The sequence below is a fragment of the Opisthorchis viverrini genome (assembly GCF_000715545.1).
Source record: "Opisthorchis viverrini unplaced genomic scaffold opera_v5_262, whole genome shotgun sequence".
Lineage (NCBI taxonomy): Eukaryota > Metazoa > Platyhelminthes > Trematoda > Opisthorchiida > Opisthorchiidae > Opisthorchis > Opisthorchis viverrini.
The window spans coordinates 113,846-136,429 of NW_008751916.1; the positions used below are offsets into that span (position 1 = coordinate 113,846).

Consider the following 22,584-nt stretch of genomic DNA (forward strand, 5'->3'; position numbering starts at 1 on the left):
TTAAGGGAGGTTGGAAGCAGAAATCCCACAGAGATTTGCTAGGAAATGTTTTACGTGTACTTCTCTGAGGAAAGGCATAACTTCGGGAGTGAAGAACCTTTCTCAGAGGACAACTGGGGACACCCTATTAACCTGAGTTTTCCATGTGCTCAAGGTCCAAATTCAGCTCGCGACAATATCATCTGGGCTAAATATTGAGACTCCCATTTGAATCACTAGATGTTAACGTACACCTACAGTGGGTTATAGTGAAGTAATTAACAAGTAAGCATAAGGAATCAGTGCAACAGAGGTCACAAAAGATCTATTTATTTCACAGCGCGAAAATGCTAGAGAATCGCTACGAAAAGATGAAGAAAATATTACCATATCATTCAACAGAATCAAAAAATGCTGGAAGCCATTTGATCATTTGTACATTTAGCTTGCTGAATAAGTCATACGTTCTAAAAATGTAGGTTACTTGGTTTAGTTGGCAAGCCGGTAAACGTCTCGGTTTTGTTTCCGACGCATCTAATATTGTCTCCGTCTGCTCGCTAAAACAAAGAATAAAACCGCAATTTTCAGGGAGCACTGCAGATTATCGCGCTGCTGTTGACAATACTATTGGCAACAAAGTGCTGTGAACACCGATGCCTTACCTCCTTGCAGCAAAGACGTTATAGGATGAAGGGTCTTGTTTTGCACGCTAACTGGCGACGAGAATACTGCTGGGCTAGTACGGAAGCCAACAACTCTAGCCGTAGATTGGAAAAGTCATGAAAACATATCCAAAGTACGGGTTGCAAAACAACACCGTATTCTTGCCTCTTGGTAAGCTGGCTCTGGTTATGACATCGCCATAAACAAGGTTTGAAAATGGCTGTTTTCCCTATAGGCAGTGGCTTAGTATGCTTAAACTGTGAGTGCACCACAGCACTTTTCAGCAGCACCTTCAGATAACTGTCATGGAAATAAGAAAACTCTTTATACCACCCCGTCAAAGGTCTAGTACCAACAATTGACATAATCAAAATCCTAAGTTGTCGGCTGGTTGAAACCTGGCAACAAACAAACTGTTCGCTCAGAATGGCCAGTTCTCGAGATCTACAACCGGCTGGCCATTCACAAGGGCTCTCTGGGATCACTAAAAAACCCACAAGTGCCTTCAGGATTATTAATAAAAATGTTCATGTCACAGAGACCAAAAAGTCGTTTAAGAGGATCGGAGCGCTCCAAAGTTCCCGGCGACTATACATGGAGTACAAGAGCACTATCATATATACACAGCACCAAGTTAAGCGGTATAAGTTAAACACATGGAAAATTATTGGTCTACTACACGGAACAATAGCAATAAAAAGAATCACATCATTGTTGATTGTGCAGACTAAAATATCTCTGGCTCAAAACTTCCCCGCGTTCTTTTCAGACAAGGCTAAATTGGGTTTGTGGATCAAATTTATCTTTAAAAAAGTCTTTTTGTATTTGAGAATAACAACAAAGTAATCTTCAGATGATTTTCCCCATAGACCCAGAATGCAGCCTTCCGTCAGTTTGACGTACACGGTAACTAAAAACCGAGCACTGGCAATTGTTACAGGTGTTATGGAGGATTTGAGTAACACTCATAACTTCAACCTCATGAGACATCCTCGTTTATCGAGTCCGGTTAGGATAAATACGGGGGTGGTTCATATTGTCAGCGTACCCAGATCCACTTGGTGAACTGTAGTAAGACGACGATACTCTGTGGTCAAGTTTCTTCAGGTTCATTCATACAGCTGACAGGCTGCCGGAACAGATCACTAAAATTTTCTTTGACCCAACAGTTTAGTCACTGCAAATCAAAGACACAAACTGGGTATTCTGTGGGATTCAATGGCCAATCGGGGCGAGCCAAGGAAATATCCACGAGTAATTACTTTGCATTAATTGGTTGTCTGTGCCACCTGGCAATGAGACTCCCTACATTAAAAACATTTCGGAGTGAGTAGCAGCTATGGCGATTCCCACATCGTGACAGTGTATGTTCTTCCTAAGTAATCTCCAAGCAAGAAGCACCATGAGAACAGGTTTTTGAGACTAAGCAGGGCCACAAAGTAAGGAGCAAATTGAATGGCCCCAAATAGTACTTTTCATAGAACTGGACCACCGCAGTATACTTCCAAGCGACTAATCCGTCTGTAAAGATGAATTGTACGGTCAAAGTCTGAGCCCAGTTGTGATCAACAGACTTCATTTTGAGGTCTACTAAATATTTCAAAAAAATCTTCTGATTACCTGATAGTACACCATAAGAAACCTTCCAAGCCACCATACAACATGAAGTTCGGTACGTAGTACGCTGCTACAGAACTGGAATTTGAACAGTGAATTTCGCAGTGCATTGTTTCGCACCTCTTAATCCTCCATGCATGGGGAGGGATATTACTACCGACTTTGCTGGCTTCCACTATGCCATAAAAGAGAGATTTAGCATGTATTCAGCTGAGTCTCTGGTTGACTTTGGCTTACTTCACATTTCAATACATTTAGCCAGCTGCTTAAAATATGGATTCAAGTAGAACCCAAAGTTGACGAAAACTTTGAGGCTTCGCTTACGTGATGAGATTCAAGGACGGAATCAGTAGTTGGATATCGCAGATTTTTCAGCAACCTTATTAGCAGTGTGTCTCATCAAAAGTTGTATGTTGTAGCTTATGAATAAAATTGAATTTCCAATACATTTGAAGTGCATCTCAGTTACTGAACGTGACTGAAGGAAGGTAGGCGCTAAAGAACAAAAATACAGATTTAACTGGGTAGACACGTACGGTAGAATGACGCTACTGAAGCTACGAATAAAGCTACGTCATAAATGCATTTTCTGATCTAGGTAGAAATATGTCTTTCTCCGAAGGTTGAGGACTTTTCGCTCGCCCTTAGACTCAGCCGGTAGTGCGTCTGCTCTCTTTTTACCGGTGAACAAGTGGTGTGATTTGGCATTTTTTTCTCTCTAACAACCGTTTCGGCAATTCATGTTTGATTTTTAAAACGAACAAAAGTTTGGTCAGCGCATTCATTAGTACCTCCTTTTTGATGCCCAGCTGACTCACTTTCATACATTAGGGATTTAGGGTTTTCTCAAAATTAACAAGCTTTCAGGAAAAGTGATACATCTCGCCAGTTTCGTAACCTTTCATTGATCCGAAAACAGAGCAAAATACAGATGTCGCGGAATATAGGTAACTCGGGTGCGTTGCTTGGTTGCTGATCTGTTCGTTGAGCCTAGACGTTGGATTACAAAGCTTTCACCACATATCGAGGTGACATCATCAGTGTGGGGTTGAGTCGACGGCAATGTCACAACTAGCGATGTCCAAAGAACAACTAACCAGGACAAATTTTACAACGGGGTAATGAAAAGCCGTTCACTGCAAAGGAACTAGTGACAACAGAAACCATTCTCTATAATTTAAACGGCTCCATAGAATGCGTTTGTTGAAGTGTCGTTCTATTCCAGATGTACCGCAAACAGGTCGACATCTATGGAGAATCCAACATCGACTGGTGAGTGGGTGGTTCACAATTACCAAGTCAGGTGGTTCTATGTTATCTCGTGTTTTTTTGCACCCAGCGTTCTACTAGTACACTTTCAGTAGCATTCGGCCCCCAACAGTTCGACAAACACGTGCCTTTAGGTTTGTGAACGTATGTCGCAAAACGTTTGGAACGCTGTGTCACGTGACATTACCTCATAAAACTTAGAGTTCAGCCTGCCTCAACCTAGTAATTTTCTGTAGGCTGATATTTTCTAGTCAGTCTGTATGTGCCAAAAGAAAGACCACGAGCGTGAAAGAAGGTACCACGGTGCAACTAAAAATATAAACAAGTACGAAAATTATTCGGTAGCTTGACATCGAAAGTTGCACTGGTTGCCATTTGGAATTTCGGAGTGTTCATTTCCTTGGGATCTTTATCTGTTACACTACGTGCCAACTAATTTCCAGTTTTATTATTCAAGTAACCATTCGTGCAATATGATTGTCAAACACCCGGTAGCTGGTCTGTTGAGCACCTGTGGTACTTGGATGAAAGCAGGCAGTTTTCATGGAGTCAACTATGTAATTTGCTAATGCTGAAGGATACTGATTAGCGGCCCAAAATGCACAGACCGTTTAGTAGCAGCAAGCAAGTTATTATCCGACTGCATTAAAATGAGTGACTACCAAATCTACATTCCTTCCAAAAATACTGCAGCAAAGTCTTTTTAAAGTTGTCCATTTCCTCGAATTCTAAAATTCAACAGATTAGCAGTCGGAGAGCCCACGTGTCTATTATCCTGCGGCCTAACGTTGAAGTTGATCAATGGATGGTTAGGAAATGGCATAAACTTCCTTTTGCCTCACTTATACACAAATGGATTTTAACGGTATTCTATCAAACCGTAAAACAGTGATGACTAAGAATTACACTCGGCCTGCCAATGAATGGGCGTTGCTGAGTAGGTATTGATAGTCCCTCTGTATGAGTAAGTTCGCTAAGTATTCAACACGTACCTTGTAGAGGGTGAAACCCCATACATTTAACGTAGCTATTTGGAGTTCAACAGAAAAAGGGCCATTTTTCGGTTTCTCGTGCATCCTAATCACCGTTAGAATGCCTCTGTGTCTCAAAAGGATGTACACGTGGATGATTTAGCTCGAATGAGTTTCATTCCCCATTCAGGGGCATTGCTGACACAACCAGAGTGACATTTGCAACCAAAACGGTTGATGAAGTCTTGAACACTAACCAATATTGGGTAAACACACGGACAGTCCTTTGCGTGAGGTCATTGTATCATTCTTAGGACAATCCAGTTATGGTTTTTCGCCTGAGCCAAGTTCTGCTACATTATGGATATGTGAAAATAAACAGGGAAGTATACCAAGAGGGGTACGGCGCACCAAAATGCCGGCATACACTCCCTGAAATAGGAGTTCCACTAACATGTAATTTGGATGAAGGTCCAACTCGACGTCGTCACATTAGACGAGATGCAGTTGCAAATCACGATCCTTGAACCATGCTAACGCTAGTTCGTCGTAAGCTCGGGTGCGTAACTAGGTAAGTGAAGTATCGAGCGTGACAAAGAACAATCTAGAAATACAACCAGCTCACGTTTTTGCGTTTTCACTGGCCCTGACCAAAGCTGAAGTGGCGGAACTTGCACACGTGGGGGTTGGCGTAGTTTTTGAGCCGCAAAAGGTGACAATGCTAACAATGCGTCTCGATGTTCTTTTGGCAAACTGCTTTTATGCGATATGGCAGACCCACACCCGGAAAGTGTTACTGACAATGGAGGCAGTCTGCTTCAGGGTAAAGGAATTAAATCAACAGGGGAAAGATAGTATGATAGCATCCAGGTACAAGAATTTCATTTATAAAAGACTGCAATTGTATCGACAACCAAAAATATATAAGCTCTCAATGCGCAAAGCCGGATGATTCTGGGACGGATAAAATTGCCCAATATACCACCAAAAGCAACGTGAAAACATATTCCACATCATTGGAACAATTGGAAGGCACAAGTTGTGAGATGTTGATATTTCAGATTGATTTCATCAGTCGCGGGCATTCAACATTTGTAGATAGCAGACTTGTAATGATGAATTGAAAACACTGAATCACAGATAACTCTGAGGGTGAACGTTAGCTGGGTTCTGTTCTAGGGTAGCTTTGTGCACACACCTTAGAATGCTGTGTTCCTGCCAGTAACGTCCTACACACGGAACAAAGACTTTAGATTGCGTAACAATATGATGAAAGCGTGGAGGGGTTGCGGCGCAAACCAGTGGCACTTGATTTCAAATATGTCTCGAGGTCGCTGAAGAGGACGGCTTCTCGTCCAGTACCACGAAAATTCCATGTGATCTTAAAAATTTTATGTTAGAAAAAGTGAATGGCCAACTGTTAGAAGCATAATCTTTAAGTTATCAGGAACAAACAAAACTGAGGAAATTTAAAATTGATGTTTGTGGTGGACTGGAGTTACCGTTTAATGGTTTTGTGTGCACGATAGACTCTTCTTCTTGGCTCTGGTGGAGTGAAAGACCGGGGTTTTCGTGTAGAGTCTAACACATTCCTTTCCAAGAAACTTTCGTAGCTGAAATGTCACATAAATAAACCTAGCCTTGTGCGGTATTCAGGGGGCACCTGACGACCAAGAGCATATGAGTTGACTTGACATACTGTTATTGTGTTTTTCACTTCGCGGTTCTAGTTATCCCACGGACATCAAAGTAATACTTGTTATCAAAAGTCCTCCAGTAGAGTGCAGAAAATGTTCCCATTTTCATTTCCAAACATTGAAAAGTACCCTTCTCGCTGAGTAAGGAATATTCTTTCGAGAAAGTCAAATCAAAGTGAGTTTCACTTTGTTCGTTGAGTTTATGACACTGGTTGTGCTGACATCTGTGAGTTATGAGATGTTGCCACTTCAGTGACTTCCTCCCTTTGCAAACGTAAGACACCGACTGAGAACTTGTACCGAGCTAGTATGGAAGAGGGATTTCCAAGTGGGTCGAGTGAGTTGAAAGAACAATAAGGTTGCTTTCTACACTAGCAGTGTTATCAAGGTTTTATTTTCGACAGAGATTTCGTCTTGTGGGTGAAGTCAGTCTATAGAGAAAAGCCAAGAAACACTGTAAGCTGCTTCATTCTTATTGCGGATCATCAGTACTGTGCATCTCATGAGACTTTTGAGAGTTTCGAACCCACGACCTCCTGGTTCGCAGCTTGAACACTCAACATTTGGCTACAAGCAGATACTGGTTGAGTCTGAGACAGTGATAATTGGACTGAGAAGGATGTTCGTGATACTGATCAGTAGTTCTAGGCAAAAGGTACTTTGAGTACCCTATGAGTAGCGTATTACGCTCCCGAACGTCTGGCATGCGGTTTGATTATCAAGTGCACCAGAAACGGTAAGCGACACTCATTTTTCTGTACTGTGATTCATTTGTGTTTCTAATCGGGAAATATATTTTTGTTCAGTAAATTCAGTTGTGGCGATACGAGCACTGCTGTGAGACAAATACTTAAGGACAAAGTCGCCCAATAGATAGGAAGCGATAGTTCGATTTGTGTGGGGATTCTGGTTGATATCGCGTAATCTACCAATGAACCATTTGTGCTGCAGATAAAATTTTCCATTGCCATAAGTGCACGATGAGGAGCCACAGAAATCCCCGCAGTTGTTTCCAGATGATTGTGGATTTACTTTGCGAGTGCTGCCCAGATTGTTATGTCACCGTCAAAACGTCAAGACTGCACCATAGGATGTGGTCAAGGAATATGCCCATGCCTGAACTGTACTTACTAATAGTGAGTTTGTGATGCAAACCATTCAAGAAAATTTCGTATAGACCATTCACCATTGGAATACGGAAAAAAGTTAGGCGCACGTTCCTGTGGTGACTCAAACACATCATGAACCCGCCATATGGACCAGCCCCTACAGAAGCATCAAAAAAGTCTTCCGTGGTAGGCAAAACGACCTATCCAGAGGGAATCAACATGAGCGGGAAATAGACCAGCAGTCGAACAACTACTGATTCTGGGTTTGTGCCGTCACACTATATCCAGCCCAATCACTGGAGACAGGAGTAGTCAAGCGAATACAAGCACACCGCAATCCAATGTGCCAGTATCGGAGACGAGTCTGATGCCAATAATGAATACGGCACTCACCGGACAGCAGTTTTAAAATAGGCCAACGTATAGACACTTAGAAAAAGGCCTTTTCATGAAAGAGGTGTCGAAACAGATAACTGGATAGATATCACATGCTTCAAGGGTGCTGGGACCTAAAGTGATTGTGTGTGCACACGTCTGAGCCGGTGGAATTGGCTAGCCTACGGAGTACATCGTCAGTCCTCGTGCCCGACCTACCTTTGTACAATGAAAGCTAAATATAACGACTGATGATATTGTTGGACCCATTGGATATTACAGAGATCACATAGGTAGCTAGAGATTCGACGCAATAATATCTTCGGCTTTGTTCTGCCAACTTTTTAAAATCAGGCTTTAGAGTGCTTTAGAGTGCCCAAACTAATGAAATCAATATACAGAGTACACTCTACTTCTAAGGTTTGTGAAAGCTCTTCGGCAGCAAAAGATCGATTTTGCCCTTTTTAGGGTTCATCAGGTAGGTACGATCTCCGAGCGGACTACTGTCAACGGAAGATTCGGCTGGATTCACTTGAGTCTTCTGCCAAAATCAAATTTGTGTGCAGCTGACAGTATTTATCGAAATTCTGGGATGACTTCATGAAGACTCAGTCGTTGCGAGAATCCTAAAGGATGGTGTGCTACGTTCGGAGCTTCACAAGAGTTACCGTGCCTTGATACTGACCAAAATATTTTGTCCTGTCCTAACTGCAAATTGACTTAAAACCTCGTCTTAAGTAACTAGTGTATTTAGAGAGATTGAACTGACCAGCTATTTCCTAAGTATACCCCGTATACAGTGGTGATTGAAGGACCATCGAAGCACCAACAATGGAACATCAAACTGAGTAATGATTTATCTAGAACTGACTAAGCCAATCATACCAAAGCCGTGGCTTTGCGTTCTTCATTCGAACTGTCATCAGATGAGTCGCACTACATTCGGTGAGCGCCAAAGTGCACCAGTATGTTGACACTGTTTTTTTTAATTCAGCGATCACTGATATCTTCATAATATCCTTTTAATTGATAGACAATTCAGCATTTCAGCAGTGAATTGTGCCCACCACAATGAGGAACACAGATTTCTCTGGTAAAATATGAGTGTTTATGGTCTTACAGCAGCGTGGCAAAGTACACTTCAAATTTCCGGTCGCTCAAGTTGGGACCCCTGAAAGATCCCGGCAATAATGCTGAAAATATCTGGTCTTTGGAAAAATGCTCCAATACCATATCCATGGATTTGGTTATCTACTAATATTCTCATGAGTATCTATCTAGCTTTTGTGGTGTTTTGCCATTCAGATTTTTGAAAATTAATAAAGATTGGACGTTAATTCTACTTGTTTACTATTCTGCATTACTGCATTCCTAATGAAAGCTTGGAGACAACCATATCTCGTTTTTTTGGGTTTAGTTTATTGGCTTACTGAGTGCATAACCATTCACTTATGATCATTTTGCGCATCTTTTGAGAGAGCTTCCGTTGCCATTATGCCTTTGGTTTATAGTTCGAGTGTTCCTATCAAGGACTAAAGAAATGACCGTGTCTCATCTCTGAGAGTTCTTTGAGTTGGCACAAATGAAGGACTTTGCTTCAGGGAATTTGCCTTAAATGAAAAAATAAATATGAAACTACGACTGTTTTCCGTGTTTATATCTGTTAAATCAAACTGCTACATAATTGTGGACTGGATTACATCCTGTTACTAAAAAAAATATCGACTTACTCGATAGAAGAAAAAGTAACATCACTTGCAGCCGACGCTGGTTCTTCAATCGAGTGCTGTTTTCTAACTTCTGACATTCTCTTCCGAGCATTCTGTAACCGTTTGGTTTGTTCCTGCAGAACTGCGATACGTAGTTCATTTGCATTGATCTGACCTTCAATTTCATCCTGAACACTTTGGATTGCTTGGGGAACAAGGCGTTCGACAAAAGTGCATGTTACTAAGCAAACGTTTACCCAGTGGATCATTGAGGTTCATACAATCCAGTGGCTCTTAAGATCCAGAATCTGAGTAGTTTACCAGAGTTGATAACATGTGGTAGTAACAGTACGGCTGCGGCACACTTTCGATGCACAACTGTCAAGCAACTGAAATAAAGCCCGAAAGTTGGACTACTGCCATTTTGCTCAAGCCGAAACAGGATTAATCAAAAGTCAGGGTTGGGTTCGAATCACGAAACTTCCGTAAGTAGTTTTACGCTCAAACAACATTTTTGTGCAGCTCAGAAAGATAGCTTTTCAAACATAACATTGAGTTCAGCGGTGCACTGGAACTCCGGCGGCAAACACTATGAAGAGTTTTCTGTTTTCAGACACACTTTGATCGATTAGAAGCGACTACATTCGAACCCATGATTGGATATTGAAGATGAACTGAAACAACGCTTGTGTACCACAGAAGACATGTCAGGGGCTAAAAGTGAAAGGGCCAACAAATTTCAAGCCACCCATGTTTGCAGTGGTAACTAGAAAGGTTAGATTAGCTGCCCCTGAGCTCACGCAACTTGGTACATCTCATGATCCACCGTAGTACACACAAGCAACTGGATCACTCCATTGTACAGAAACTTCATTTATTATACTCATTAGAGAGTGTCATGCGCGCACATCAAAGATAAGCAGTAGAATTAAACTTAGCTTTCTAGCGCCTCGCTCACCACGGCAAGACAGAAATCAGATGGTCTGTTAAACGAAATTATTAATTCTTAATTTCCAAGAGATGGAGCCTGTTGAAGCGTAGTGGGGCAGAACTATGTGGCAATGTTCTGCCCAATCAACGGTGCAATTCTTCGAAGCAAGACAAAGCGATATTCTTGGATGAAGAGGTCTCTATTCGGATAGAAAAGTGGGGTTTATGAATTGCGAAACATACTTCGGCTAGAGGCCAAAAAGAAGCGAGTTCTCGTAGCAGATTTAGGAAGAGCAAGCTGCGTTAAAACCTGCACATTCAATTTCTGAAATAAGGAAAACAGCCCGTCTTCTAAAAGTGATAGTAATGGTCAGAACAGAGGTGTAACGTCCGAAAAACTACGCTAAATGAAAAACGGAACTTCAAAGCAACTAAGAAGTCTCTGTTTCTCATTGTAATGTCTAATTTCTACTTTTCAGATGAACAATTACTTCAGAATCTCTAGGACTAAGGCGAGCCTACGGTTCGAGATATTATTTCAAATAAATTGTTTTATTTTGCCCACCATTTGGTTTCAATGAAAACTGACAATAAGGGATTTACTTGTCGTATGGCAACATAGGGCTTCCCCAGCAGCATGCAACCCCAGATCAGGTCCAAACCACGTTATTTTTGGATACACATTCTCCTAAAGAGATGCGTTTTCAACCGAAATTTTTCATATTTTTTACCATATGGATAGAAATAGACCAATATGAAGAAAAATGCTTAGGTTCACTGCTGTTGTGATTAAGTGAACAACAGATATATAGATGGATAACGCTTGACAGCAGTACAACTCAGTGTCTCTGTCCCCAGTTGCTTTGTTAGCAATTTCTTGTAATACTGAGCCCTTGTAAATAAGACGAATTACTCAGCCAAACGGCTTAGGCTCTGGCATACTTGGTTGTGATTCCCGGAACATAGTGCGTTTCACGTCCCTTGTAGTCTTTCGGTGATTTTTACGCAAACTAACGTTTGGTACACAGGCTCACAATTTTGGATTGTGAGGCTTGTTTGTAATTTAGCGCCCGTGTTCTGTAGAAAACGTTTCACCCATATCCTCTTGACGTCAGGCGATTTCTTTTGAGCCACCGCTTGCACAACAATCTTTACTGGTCTGAAGTTTTCTCGAGGAGAGTCGCCGGTGTGGACTCACGATGAAGATTGTGCCAAAACAGGAGGATGATATTCAATAGAGATTGATATGAATGTAAACTTCACTGGGCTTATCAGTCACTTGCACCGAATGCAGTCTGAGGTATAAGCAAAGTGAAGTGTTTTATTAAAGAATATCATCTCGATCATGCTCCAAAGCACTTCTGCACCCGTTTCGGTTCGCGAAACATCGTTTTACTGGGATAGATAATTTTTCATTGCCACTTTACTAACGTCTCCGAGGCAAAAGTTCTCAACGGCTAGCACCATATTAGCAAAGATTGCAGTGGAGCAGAATAAATCCATAGTAATTAGGAAATTTCATGTTATGAAGTTTGTGGCCAGCTATGAACGTGATGCGGGTAAGTTGCCTGACATGAACTAATAAGGTAAAACTTATCTAACAATACTTACTGATACAATTATCTAGGCGGAATGTCAAAGTTGGACAAAAAGTACAAAGTGGCAGTTTTAACCGTGGATGATACGATATCGATCGGACTTGCTGAATGTCAGTAACATACAAAGAGGGAGATTTTCCTGCGGCCAATCAATGTTGAATCGTGCGATGCAATTACTGATCACCAGAAAAGACGAACATAAACCTGCGTATACTCTTCTTGATTTCTAGTTAAAAAAGCCTACTCATTTTTCGAAAACGATCGGTCGCAATGGCAACGCAGTGTTCAATAAAGGATACACCAGCATGGTAGCAAGATACTATTGATGAATTCGTACAAGAGTATACCGAAATTTGTTGGATATTCAGCGAGTTCTACGAGGATGTTGTGCGTTGCAAAGAAGGTATCAAAAGCTGACGAGAAAAATTATATTCAGGGGGATAACCAGCGGCTAACAACGGGCGAATACACACCATTCTAGTACCTTCAGAAAAAGACCCGAGTTCTGCTTAGTGCGGACATCGTGGGGACAGTGGCTTAACAAGTCGTCTGTCTACTTTCCAACTGATCATATTGTCTATGATCGAGGTTGATGGGATACTGTGTTTACGGGTCAACTGGTTATCTGTTTACTTTCCAATTGAGTACTGAGAAGAAAAATGATGTGTCTTGAAAAAACCTCAAAACCTGCGCTTTCCAAAAACCTTTGGCTTTCTTTTTAAATGTTCATCATTTCATGTCAGAACCACCCAGCGGTCGTGAACAACTCAGTCACCAGCAGTGGTTAAGAGAAACAACTATGAGCTTTAAGTAAGTAGATAAGTGAGTGAGTGAGCAATTAAGTAAGTAAGTAAGTAAGTAAAATAAGTAGGTAAGTAATTAGAAAAATTAGCAATGAGAGTGAGTGAGTGAGCAATTAAGTAAGTAAGTAAGTAAGTAAAATAAGTAGGTAAGTAATTAGAAAAATTAGGGACCAATGAGAGTGCTGAATCCGGTCATCCTGAACCGGCCTACATTTCCACACACGATTCGGAACGACAATAGATTAGAACTCTCATATCCATGGACAGTATTTAAAACATACTTACGCGCATCTTTCGTCGTTTGTGTAGGTATATTCAAGTCTGGGTATTGGATTAACAGTTCAATCTTGTTCTGATATCGCAAAATTGTAGATTGTAACTCATCGATCTCTTCTTCGAGTTTCACTGTTTTTGTGCAAGCTTGTTTACTAGTTTCCTGAAATTCAGACAACATGATCTTTGGAAACCAGTTTGTATGAGATTTCAGTTACCTACCTCTTGTTGTTGGTATTCCTCTAATATTTTCGCCTTGCTGGCTTCTGCCGCGGTGAGCTTTTCCTGTAACTCGCCTATCAACGCCAGATATTCTTTTTCCTTCGACTCCTGCTTAGAATTTTGATCTGTCAAAACTTCAATCCTTTCTGAGACGAGTTGATGTTTATGACGCATGTTCTGAAGGGTAGGACGGCAAAATGAAGGGAGCACTAAATAGGTATGATAGTCTATGAAATCGGGTGGCCAAAAGTGAAAGATAAACTGTCAATAAGAACTGAGTTTTCTGCTTAACCTTTCGTAAGAAGCGAAATTAGGATTCATACTATTGCCCATTGAGTGTAGGCGCTTCTTGATGTCATTTGCAAACTACTAGTGAGAAATTATCTTCAGTGAAAAACGAAACAGCCTGATCATTTTGGAGTATGTGTGTGAGGATGAAGCACACATCGCCATCGCCCTAATTACGGATTGAAATACGCCAGGGTAAATACTGGTACCTTACAATCATATAACGTAGAGGCCGTAGAATGAGGAAAAAATGTGGGAAGAATTAAGTGATGAGAAAACCCGTTTCTTCCGTCATCAGCTTTGAAGGAAACCTTACTTTTGTACATGTGCTTGCAGAGCGATAGTCAACGCACGTTATCACCAATAACTTTGCTAGATAGTATAGTCCTGTGTAATGACACTCTTATTTTATACATCGTCAAAGGAATTTCAAACGAGTCTACAAGGGCTCCCGACACGTCTCTCTCCTATTTGCTTGCGATGCAAAGCACTATGGTGGCTTCATCCCAACCGACTAAAAGAAATTCACCAGATTTAGTGACCAGACCTTCTAAGCAGAGCTCAAAAGGTACTATGCAATTGCATCCTGGGAAAGAAGATACGTGTAAAAACCCACCAAAACATTTCAGGCAGCTGCACTTTGGAAGTGTCTCTCTACCGCCATAACATACTTGAGGTCGTTATCCTCAAATCGGGTACCTCTTGCCAATTACTGCTCAACTACTTGTGTGATAGGACATGTTTGCTGCTAATTCTCAAGAAGCGCGGTGAAGGGGTGGATTTTTAAACCTTTCAGTCTGCACACGAACCCCACTAATCTGGAGCAGACCTTGTGGCCATTCTTTTATTTCATATTCATGAACACAACTGTTTTGTATCACGTCGCAACCAGTAAGTAGAACCTTATTCTTCCAATGATGCAATACAAAACCTTGAAGTCGAGGTACTGATATTAGTTAGCTGAAAATCTTCCTCTGATGTTTTAGCCATATGATTATCGCGGTTGTACATATTCGGAAGCTCAAACCGGTTTCTCGGCGTACGTTCTTCTAGGAAGACGCGTGAAGCCACTAATCAAACCGATATATGTCTGGACTTTCCATTCTGCCTATATTGGACCCTTCAAAGATGAGATACTGCGGGTGGCCATGCTTCTTATCCACCCTTCAATTCGGTAGATCCAGAACCGTGAATGCTGGAATTGAACACGCGTAAGATATGCAACGGAGTAATCAACTGATATATTTTCGTTTGTTAAAAATATACCTTTTTGATTTAACTAGAAAAGAATCACCAAATGGTCAGTAGAACAAGTTTTAGCGTAAGCTACCTTACAGTGTCTCTCTAACTGGTCAAACAGGAAGCAAGCGCATCAGTTGCACGAGAAAATACCTTGCCTGGGATCCTCGTAGTCTATTGAAACCCAGGACAAAGAAAAAGGTTCAACCAGGGATGAGTTTGTAGACCTGGGTGGCGGAACTCTCCGCACAAACGTCAATAACATTTCCGTGAACTGGCCGAAGACCGATCGGAAAAATCACCAAAAATCCCATCATTCACTAACCACTAATAAAACGACCCAGAAGGAACTCCGTTTCACTAAGGTGCATAGTTGCAAGCTTACAGAATGAGTCTCCTTGCTTCTGTGCGAGAAAACAGTCAGTCACGTGTCCTAAACTTGTGTTGAGATAATGGTGTCGCCGGCTGGAAATGGAGATCACTCTCGGATGAATAGCCGTCTTGCTTCTAGAGTCCGAAGATTCACCAGACTAAACATGTCTATATCAGGTGTTATACTCCATGAGTGTGTTAGTGTAGGTTTCTTCTTGTCTAGATATCAGAACATGACGCACTGGCCTCATGCATTGGTGGATTTTTTTGTTAACTTCGAAATTGCATCACCCTTGGGAACATTGTTTGAAGGAACCACTTGAAGAACTCCGGTTCTCTCTGTATTGATCAAACGACCACTGTCATTTATTGTAGCCGTTAGGCAAGAACTTACACTTAGTTGTATTTCCATATTATTCTTTTCCAGTAGAGCACGTTGGTTTTCCTCCAAGGCGTCTGTGTGACGAGCTTGTGCTTCGGATAGTTGCTTCTGTAACTCTCGGATCGTACTCTCCAAAGTCAAAAACTCCGCATTTTGCCCACGAATTAATGCTGTTTTTTCTTGTAGTACTTTGGTTAGTGAATCTGTTCAGTGGAAGACAGGAGAACTGGTAATCACGACCACCATCCAAAAACCTCGTTTTAAACGGATAAAACAGTGACATATTGTTACTTTACGCGTAAGATACTAAAATTCTTTCGTCATTTGACGGGAAGAACTCAGTAGCATATCGATGTTTTGAAGGCAAAACTCGATGTTTGAGGGACCGAATTTTCCAAAACATGTATCACAGCAGAGAAAAAACAAATGAAGTAGGAGTGCCGACTAGTGAACCTACAACTGCTATGCATTGAATGGTGATGTAATCGTTAAAATGGGTGACAAGTCGCCTCTTAACATACATAGAATCGCTTCTCTGAGTCGACCTATTCAACACATTCAAATGTTTCTAACGTCTAATCCGCAGGTCACAAATCAATAAAAGTTCGCGAATTTCATAGCGATATCTCTTATTCTTGTGATTTCAGGCAAGTCACCAAACCAGGTGTTGAAATCAAAAATATTACGTTTTAATGCTTGTACTCGATTTAGGCTGCTTGTTAAGTAGTTAACTCCAAATTCACAAAATTTCTCCATATGGACACAGACATGCAGAGTGGGCCAAGTGACGTGCAAATTTTTTCAAATGGTTCAAAGCCGGACAGTTGGACCATTCATTGTGTTTCTCATTGGCCGAATTGTCCATAACGAGGGGACTGTGGTTTCCGCGCTGTGCAAAATTACGCGGGATTACACGCAGAGTAGAAATTAACGGAGAAAGCCGCGGTAATTGCCGTAGTTTCCCTTCATTTTCATTTAAATTTCATTAAATAACAGTAACAGTTTACCAACTTACGTCTCAGGTAGCAAGTGAGGTAAACTGAACTCAAATTCTCACCTGCTTGGATCAAGCAAAGTCAAAGGTCACTCACAAAAACACTTTGATTTGATGTTCTATCACCTGTTCCACACAAAAATCCCATGGTTCAGTTTTCAATTTACAAATGCGGCACCTTGTGTACTTGAGCTCTCGTGCGTCATCTTAGACGCTACAGTGGTGTCACCTGGTTCACTATTAAGCTCAGTGAGCAGTCTGCTATTTCGTAGTTTCACGACATTTTTACCAGTATCCTTCTGAGGTTTCAGTTTGCAGTACATCTTAGGATGCAAGAAAAACACGACTTTTTTATTTAACAAAAGTACTTCATAATGGTTCAAAGTGCTACCCAAATGTACGAGGATTGTTGATCTACGTAACCATTGAAGACTGGGATTTATCTCCTTTACCAAGATTAGCCAGGCATATCCATGAGGAACAACAGAGCAAAGTCCGGAGTAATAATAGTCACGGAGAAAACTCAGGTTTTGATGTGATTTTCACACAATGGCGACAACCGAGTTAACAGAATGTCAGCACCTTGACTAATACCATTGGATCATGCGCCGATATCGCAAATCACTCATCATGTGTCACAGAATTTTGAGAAAAACCAGAGGAAAATATTGATTTGCCTGTCACAGTACACGAATGTTGTGAACGGAGAATGCGCTAAGAGGGTAGCTCATACTCGATTTTTATCAAGTAAGAGACAACAAGACAGAAAAGAGCGGACTTTGTGTGCTTCGTTAAGACATCTGTATACAATTATTTATACTCAATGTGTTGATATCAATGTGAGCGTTTGTTATCCAACTTTGGATGAAGGCTCCCTATGAGGAATAAATGAAGCCTTTTGGGGCGAAGGATTTGGAACTGAATGATAGGGAAGAATACTTGAGGAGTTGTGGACACTCAGAAATATTGCACGGTAAAACAACCACTAAAACGTAGGATAATTATAATCAATGGACTGATCGTTTTATAACATCTAAGGAGGAAATTGCTGTCGTTCATTTGGATTAAATGTTTCCACTCAAATCGTTTCGTAGAATCACACTGGTTGACTAAATTCGTAATTTCGTTGAGTAGTAATCGGAAGAGGGCAAACAAACAAGGAAGCTCAGTGGAAGAACAACCCCAAAAGATGGTTAGCACTTCAGTCTAAGAAGTCATCACTCGTGTAGCCAGTCAACACATGTCCATGTGATATGGTTCTCGGAGATGAGTGGTGCGAGTTAATTTCACTGCTGTTCAAACTGCTTGACGGGAGGTCACTTGTTCGGAATTCCGATGGAGTTTCGGGAGGTGCACACCGTTGATGGTTTCCAATAAGGATGAAACAGTTGACTTTCGGAATATATTGGGTTCAACTGCAGGAAGAAGACTAGTTCAGAAACCTGGGAGCATTCCTCGTTTAGATCACTGGGAAATAACGCTGTTGACTAATGTTCAAGCGACGCCTATGTGGAACGGTTCCCGTTAAAAGATATATGTACACGATGTAGTGTTCTGTTAGCCAGCTTTTTTCCATGATGTTAAGTTACCTTTCAGGACATCAAATAGAAAATGACCTCCACTTTGATAGATCATATGGTTGTTATGATAATACCATGCATACGGTTGTGTGTATAAACTATTCCAAAAGTAAGGTTTATATAAGAAACAGCTTTCGTAGTATAGGTCCAACCTTCAGGTTTTCAACGTAATCTATACTGAAATAAACGACCGTCCAATATAAAAAGTTATTGGGAGCCTGTAAGCTGTCGTGATAACTGGAATAAGATAGTGCTATATCTTGTCTATCTGCAAGTTGGTCGTGCTACCGATCTGCAATTCACAATCACGGCTAAAAAATAGCGGATTCTGATCGCTTCAGGAGTTCGTGGGATGCGAACCACCGATAATTGTCTGCAGGGATTCAATAGCTGTCCTGTGTGTCTCGGCTTTTTGGTAGAGATTGATTCCACTTGTGGTTTACAATCTTATAGTATACTCGTCAGCACCAAAATGTCACACTTCATTCCTTGCACACACTAAAAAGACCTAACTGTCATAGCATTCTTACAAGTTAAAATTAAGCAACAGTGATAAGCGCTACATGGGAGCTAAATTTTTTAATTCAGTGATATGCGGCTGATAGGCAGTGAGAGCAAATTGCAGTCAGATAGAACATAGCGTCGCTAAAAAGAACGCATAGTACAACTAACGGAGAACGTGGAACAAGTGAATAACGGAGAATATTCAAACTGGGATACGGATTGAACTAATTTTGCGTTTTGGTGGAGTAGACGAACAAACACATCAGGCCACTCTTTTTGGTTTCAAGTCGGCCCTAAATCTGTCTGGGTATGAAAAGATAAAAATTATGTTTGTGGGCTGCGATGTATAAAAAATCACCGTGGGGTGAGTGTATACAAAATCACGGAGTCAAACCATTCGACGATTACTGAAAGTACAACAGGTTCAGATGCAAAAAGATTCTTAGCATCTAGCTTCGCCATCATAAACCAAACAGGAGTAGGCGAAAACCCCTACTTGTGTCAGTCTCGCATTGACATAATTTCTGCCTCAGCTCATGTACTGTTTCTTCAAGTTTCTTTCCACGAAGGTGATGCTGACCGAGCTCATTCTTTAAGCCTGCCACAGTTTCTTCGATTTCTTTTTTCTCCCTAGAGAAATGTTCTATTTGTTCTCCGTGAGCCATCTTCGTGCTCTCCAGCTCAGTCTATAGAGTAACAGGAAAAAGAGTTAAGTTAACTCAGCAATTCAGTCAAACAACACAGCCTCAGAAGTATAAAACCATAGACTGTTTGGAGTAGCCTAGAAAATCTGACTGTGCGCGAGGCTTTATAGGTAGGCTTCGTCTACGGTGAACGAAGAAGGTACAATTAGTTCATCTGTACATACACCAGCACGGAATGAAATGTTCTAACATTGTTTGACTAACAAAATCTATAAAAGTGGATTAGACGTACGTAGATGGTAATGTGAAGGGATTTAGTAGAATTCAGTTGAGCTTCCATCCTGTAAGTGGAGCCAATTCAAAAGACAAGGCCGAGAAGCGTTGTGCAACCTTTTCATGCGTATGAAAAGTCATCATGAGTGTTCTCTTCAGCATAAATTGGCTTCACTTACAGGACGAAATTTCAACTGGTTCGGAACCCACCGTATGAAAAGTCATCATGAGTGTTCTCTTCAGCATAAATTGGCTTCACTTACAGGACGAAATTTCAACTGGTTCACTACGGAACCCACCCATCTTCAACACAAAGGGTATAAACATGTGAATATACCATAATTCTCCCACCACTCTTGTTAGTGGGAGAGGAAAGAAGCTCAGCGTATTACTTGGCTGGAAAATCGATTTCAACAGTGATATTGATGCTAAGTTTGTTGGTGTGATAGGCATCAGTGAGTTTCGTCTTACACCAAGTACTCAGACACAAGGCGGAACTTACCATAAACGCGTCACTGACAATAAAGAGAACAAAACTATCACACTGAAATTTCAGGCTATTTTATTTTAGAATAATCTGGCTGCAACACAGTATCAGAACTAAAAATTAGTGTTGACGGACAACCTGAAATCAAGTGTTTTTCTCTTCTAGTACAGATATTTAGAAAGCAAGCGGTGAAAAACCGACAGACACTACTTGTAAAGCTGGTGATGAAGAGTTCTCAGTTAGAATTTTCTATCCTTCTGTCTTTGATTTACTGACACCGAGTAAGAAACTGCTTGATTAACACAGAAAAACGGCTCACACTGGTGACTCTTCATTCGGTGAAAAAATTAAGATCGATCCTGTGTGAATGGAGGGCGAAAGTCGTAGGTGCTTGAGCGTCAGTGGCTGGTTCAGTTCATAGTTGTGTAACTTAAATAGTTCGCTTACACACCTCTAAGATAAGTGAACCATTCAAGAGGTAGTTGCCACCCACCCTGGATGCTGCCGTATGTTTTCGTAAATGCTACGCCCATATTTTAGGTGTTTTAAATACATCCTTCTGTACGTAAAGCCTTGAAACATGAATTGCAACACTGCCATTTGCTTGGTTATTTACTGTTTACAGTCGGTTTCCGGAATTTAGAAGGATGAATCACAAGCTCCCGTTGACAGTAAACTGTTGTGTTAAACGTGGTTGTAGACCGACTGGAGTTTTATCACAGTTTTTTGAAATGGTAAAACAGGTTCGAATTAGATTAATTCATTTGGCTTTGTATTACTGTACTCTGAAGTCAATTCTCCTGAGTAGACCTAGTGATGTCTCGATGCATCTCGAATGTCATCAGTTTTCACAACTTGTCCAAGTCTTGTCACACTATGATCAACTTAGTTATTGTAGTTAAAAACAAAACCAACACTGTAAAATTATTTACCTACCTCCTTTTTCGCCAGTTCTTTGGCAGAACTATCCAGCTCTGTTCTCAGTTCTTCTACCCTTCTTTCTTCTTGTGAAACTCGTTCACGTAGGTGCTTCACATAGGTGCTCAAACGTTCGAAATCCTTCCGAACTGCTGAAACAACTCTCTGAGTCTCCGCAATCCAGGCTGCATCGAAAGGCGCATTATCTAATTCATTCAATTTGCTTCCGATTTCCGACGGGAGATTGCAGAAACTACATAAATGAACAAAGCAGGTGAACACAGACTGCAGGAATAGTACAGTAAGGACACACTCACTTCCAGTAAGTTTCTCAAGTCTTCAGAATGCGAAGATATTTCTGAGGATTCGAATTTAATTGGATCCGTTTGAATAGATTTTTCGCAAAACAGCTTCTGCTCGAATTGTGGCTTATGTGTGGAAACGTTTTCAATCTTTTTTGTATATTCATCTTCAATTGTCTGCAGCCATGCGAATGTCTGATGTGTAATCTCGGCTTCCGTGTCTTTTCCGTAGATGGCTAGTTGAAGGTTGTCTGTTTCAGAAAGGGGTCCCACGTTGGCTGGCTACAGCTTTAATTTTCTTCGGTGATCTGAAACCTTACCCATTCCGATTGCTCATTGATTAGATTTTCGAATTCCTCAACAATGGATGTGAGCTGGTTGCACTGCGCCTCTACGGACAGCTTATTTCCTATTGTTATGCATTGTTCTCTGAAATTCATGCAGCCGAGCATCCACAGAGAGGTTGTGTGTATCAGTAGCAGTAATCTGAATAGCATGAGTGGTGAGCGAAATCTAAGAGATGAATTACCTATCAATAATGAGTTCTAGCAGAAGAAGGTGATATATTTGATTCCTTTTCAGATTGTTCTTATCATGAACAATTTCCAGCAGGATATCCTCCAGTTTCACATCCACAGCCAGGGTTTTGGGGAACTTCCAAGAATAGCAGTTGTTTGAAGCAATTCGATGAGTAAAAAAGTTTGAACATGCTTGAAGTATGTGGAGTTCTTGCTTGAGGTTCCTGATACAAGACTTGCTACCAAATTGATTCATATCGGATGGTGCGTATATTGTTAACTTGGACCATATACCGTTCCAAAAATATACTTGGAGATGATTATAGACCTTTCAGATGGAGGAAAGTTGTGTAAAAAAAACAAGCATCAGACTCAGGCGATGTGTTTACATGCAGAAAAACTGCTCCAAGGTGTCAAACAGATTATGCGGTACCAAGATATGTGATTCAAGTGTTTTGAAAGGCAGATAAACGTCTGACGGGATCGTCCCGATGAGAGACGTTACTCGTTCCAAAGACCAGGCATTTAAGAGGTATAAATAGTCAGCATGAAGAGAGAAGGAAATCTGGCTGATCCGGCAAGGTGATCAGTCGTAAGAGCTTTGGTTTTCACATCAGTTATCGCAATCAGCAACAACTGTAGTGTATGAAGCTGGTTAGGTAGAGCCTGAACATGTTAACATGAAATGGAAGTATCTTTAGATTCCTAGGAACAACCCAGAGGAATGTATACAACTGGCTGGCGCCTCGGGCTGATATATTCGCGAATAATAATAAGCTCGCTGAACACCTGCTCATGGCAGGCAAGCCACAAATGTTTTGCGCGCAACCGAATATGGTGCTGCGTGAATGCCGCTGATTCCCGAGTG

The 22,584-nt window shown here is 41.1% G+C and overlaps 1 protein-coding gene across 1 annotated transcript; it reads right to left on the reverse strand.

The window, feature by feature from the left end:
* Nucleotides 1–344: 344 nt before the first annotated feature.
* On the reverse strand, nt 345–21,169 carry T265_14774 (hypothetical protein; the record flags this gene model as incomplete). Its single annotated transcript, XM_009175171.1, has 8 exons — nt 345–536; nt 5,125–5,315; nt 9,411–9,594; nt 13,006–13,177; nt 13,216–13,392; nt 15,509–15,699; nt 19,071–19,260; nt 20,915–21,169. Coding segments are annotated over 8 exons (1,383 nt in total), but the record flags the coding sequence as incomplete, so codon positions are not given.
* Between the last annotated feature and the right edge of the window lie 1,415 nt (nt 21,170–22,584).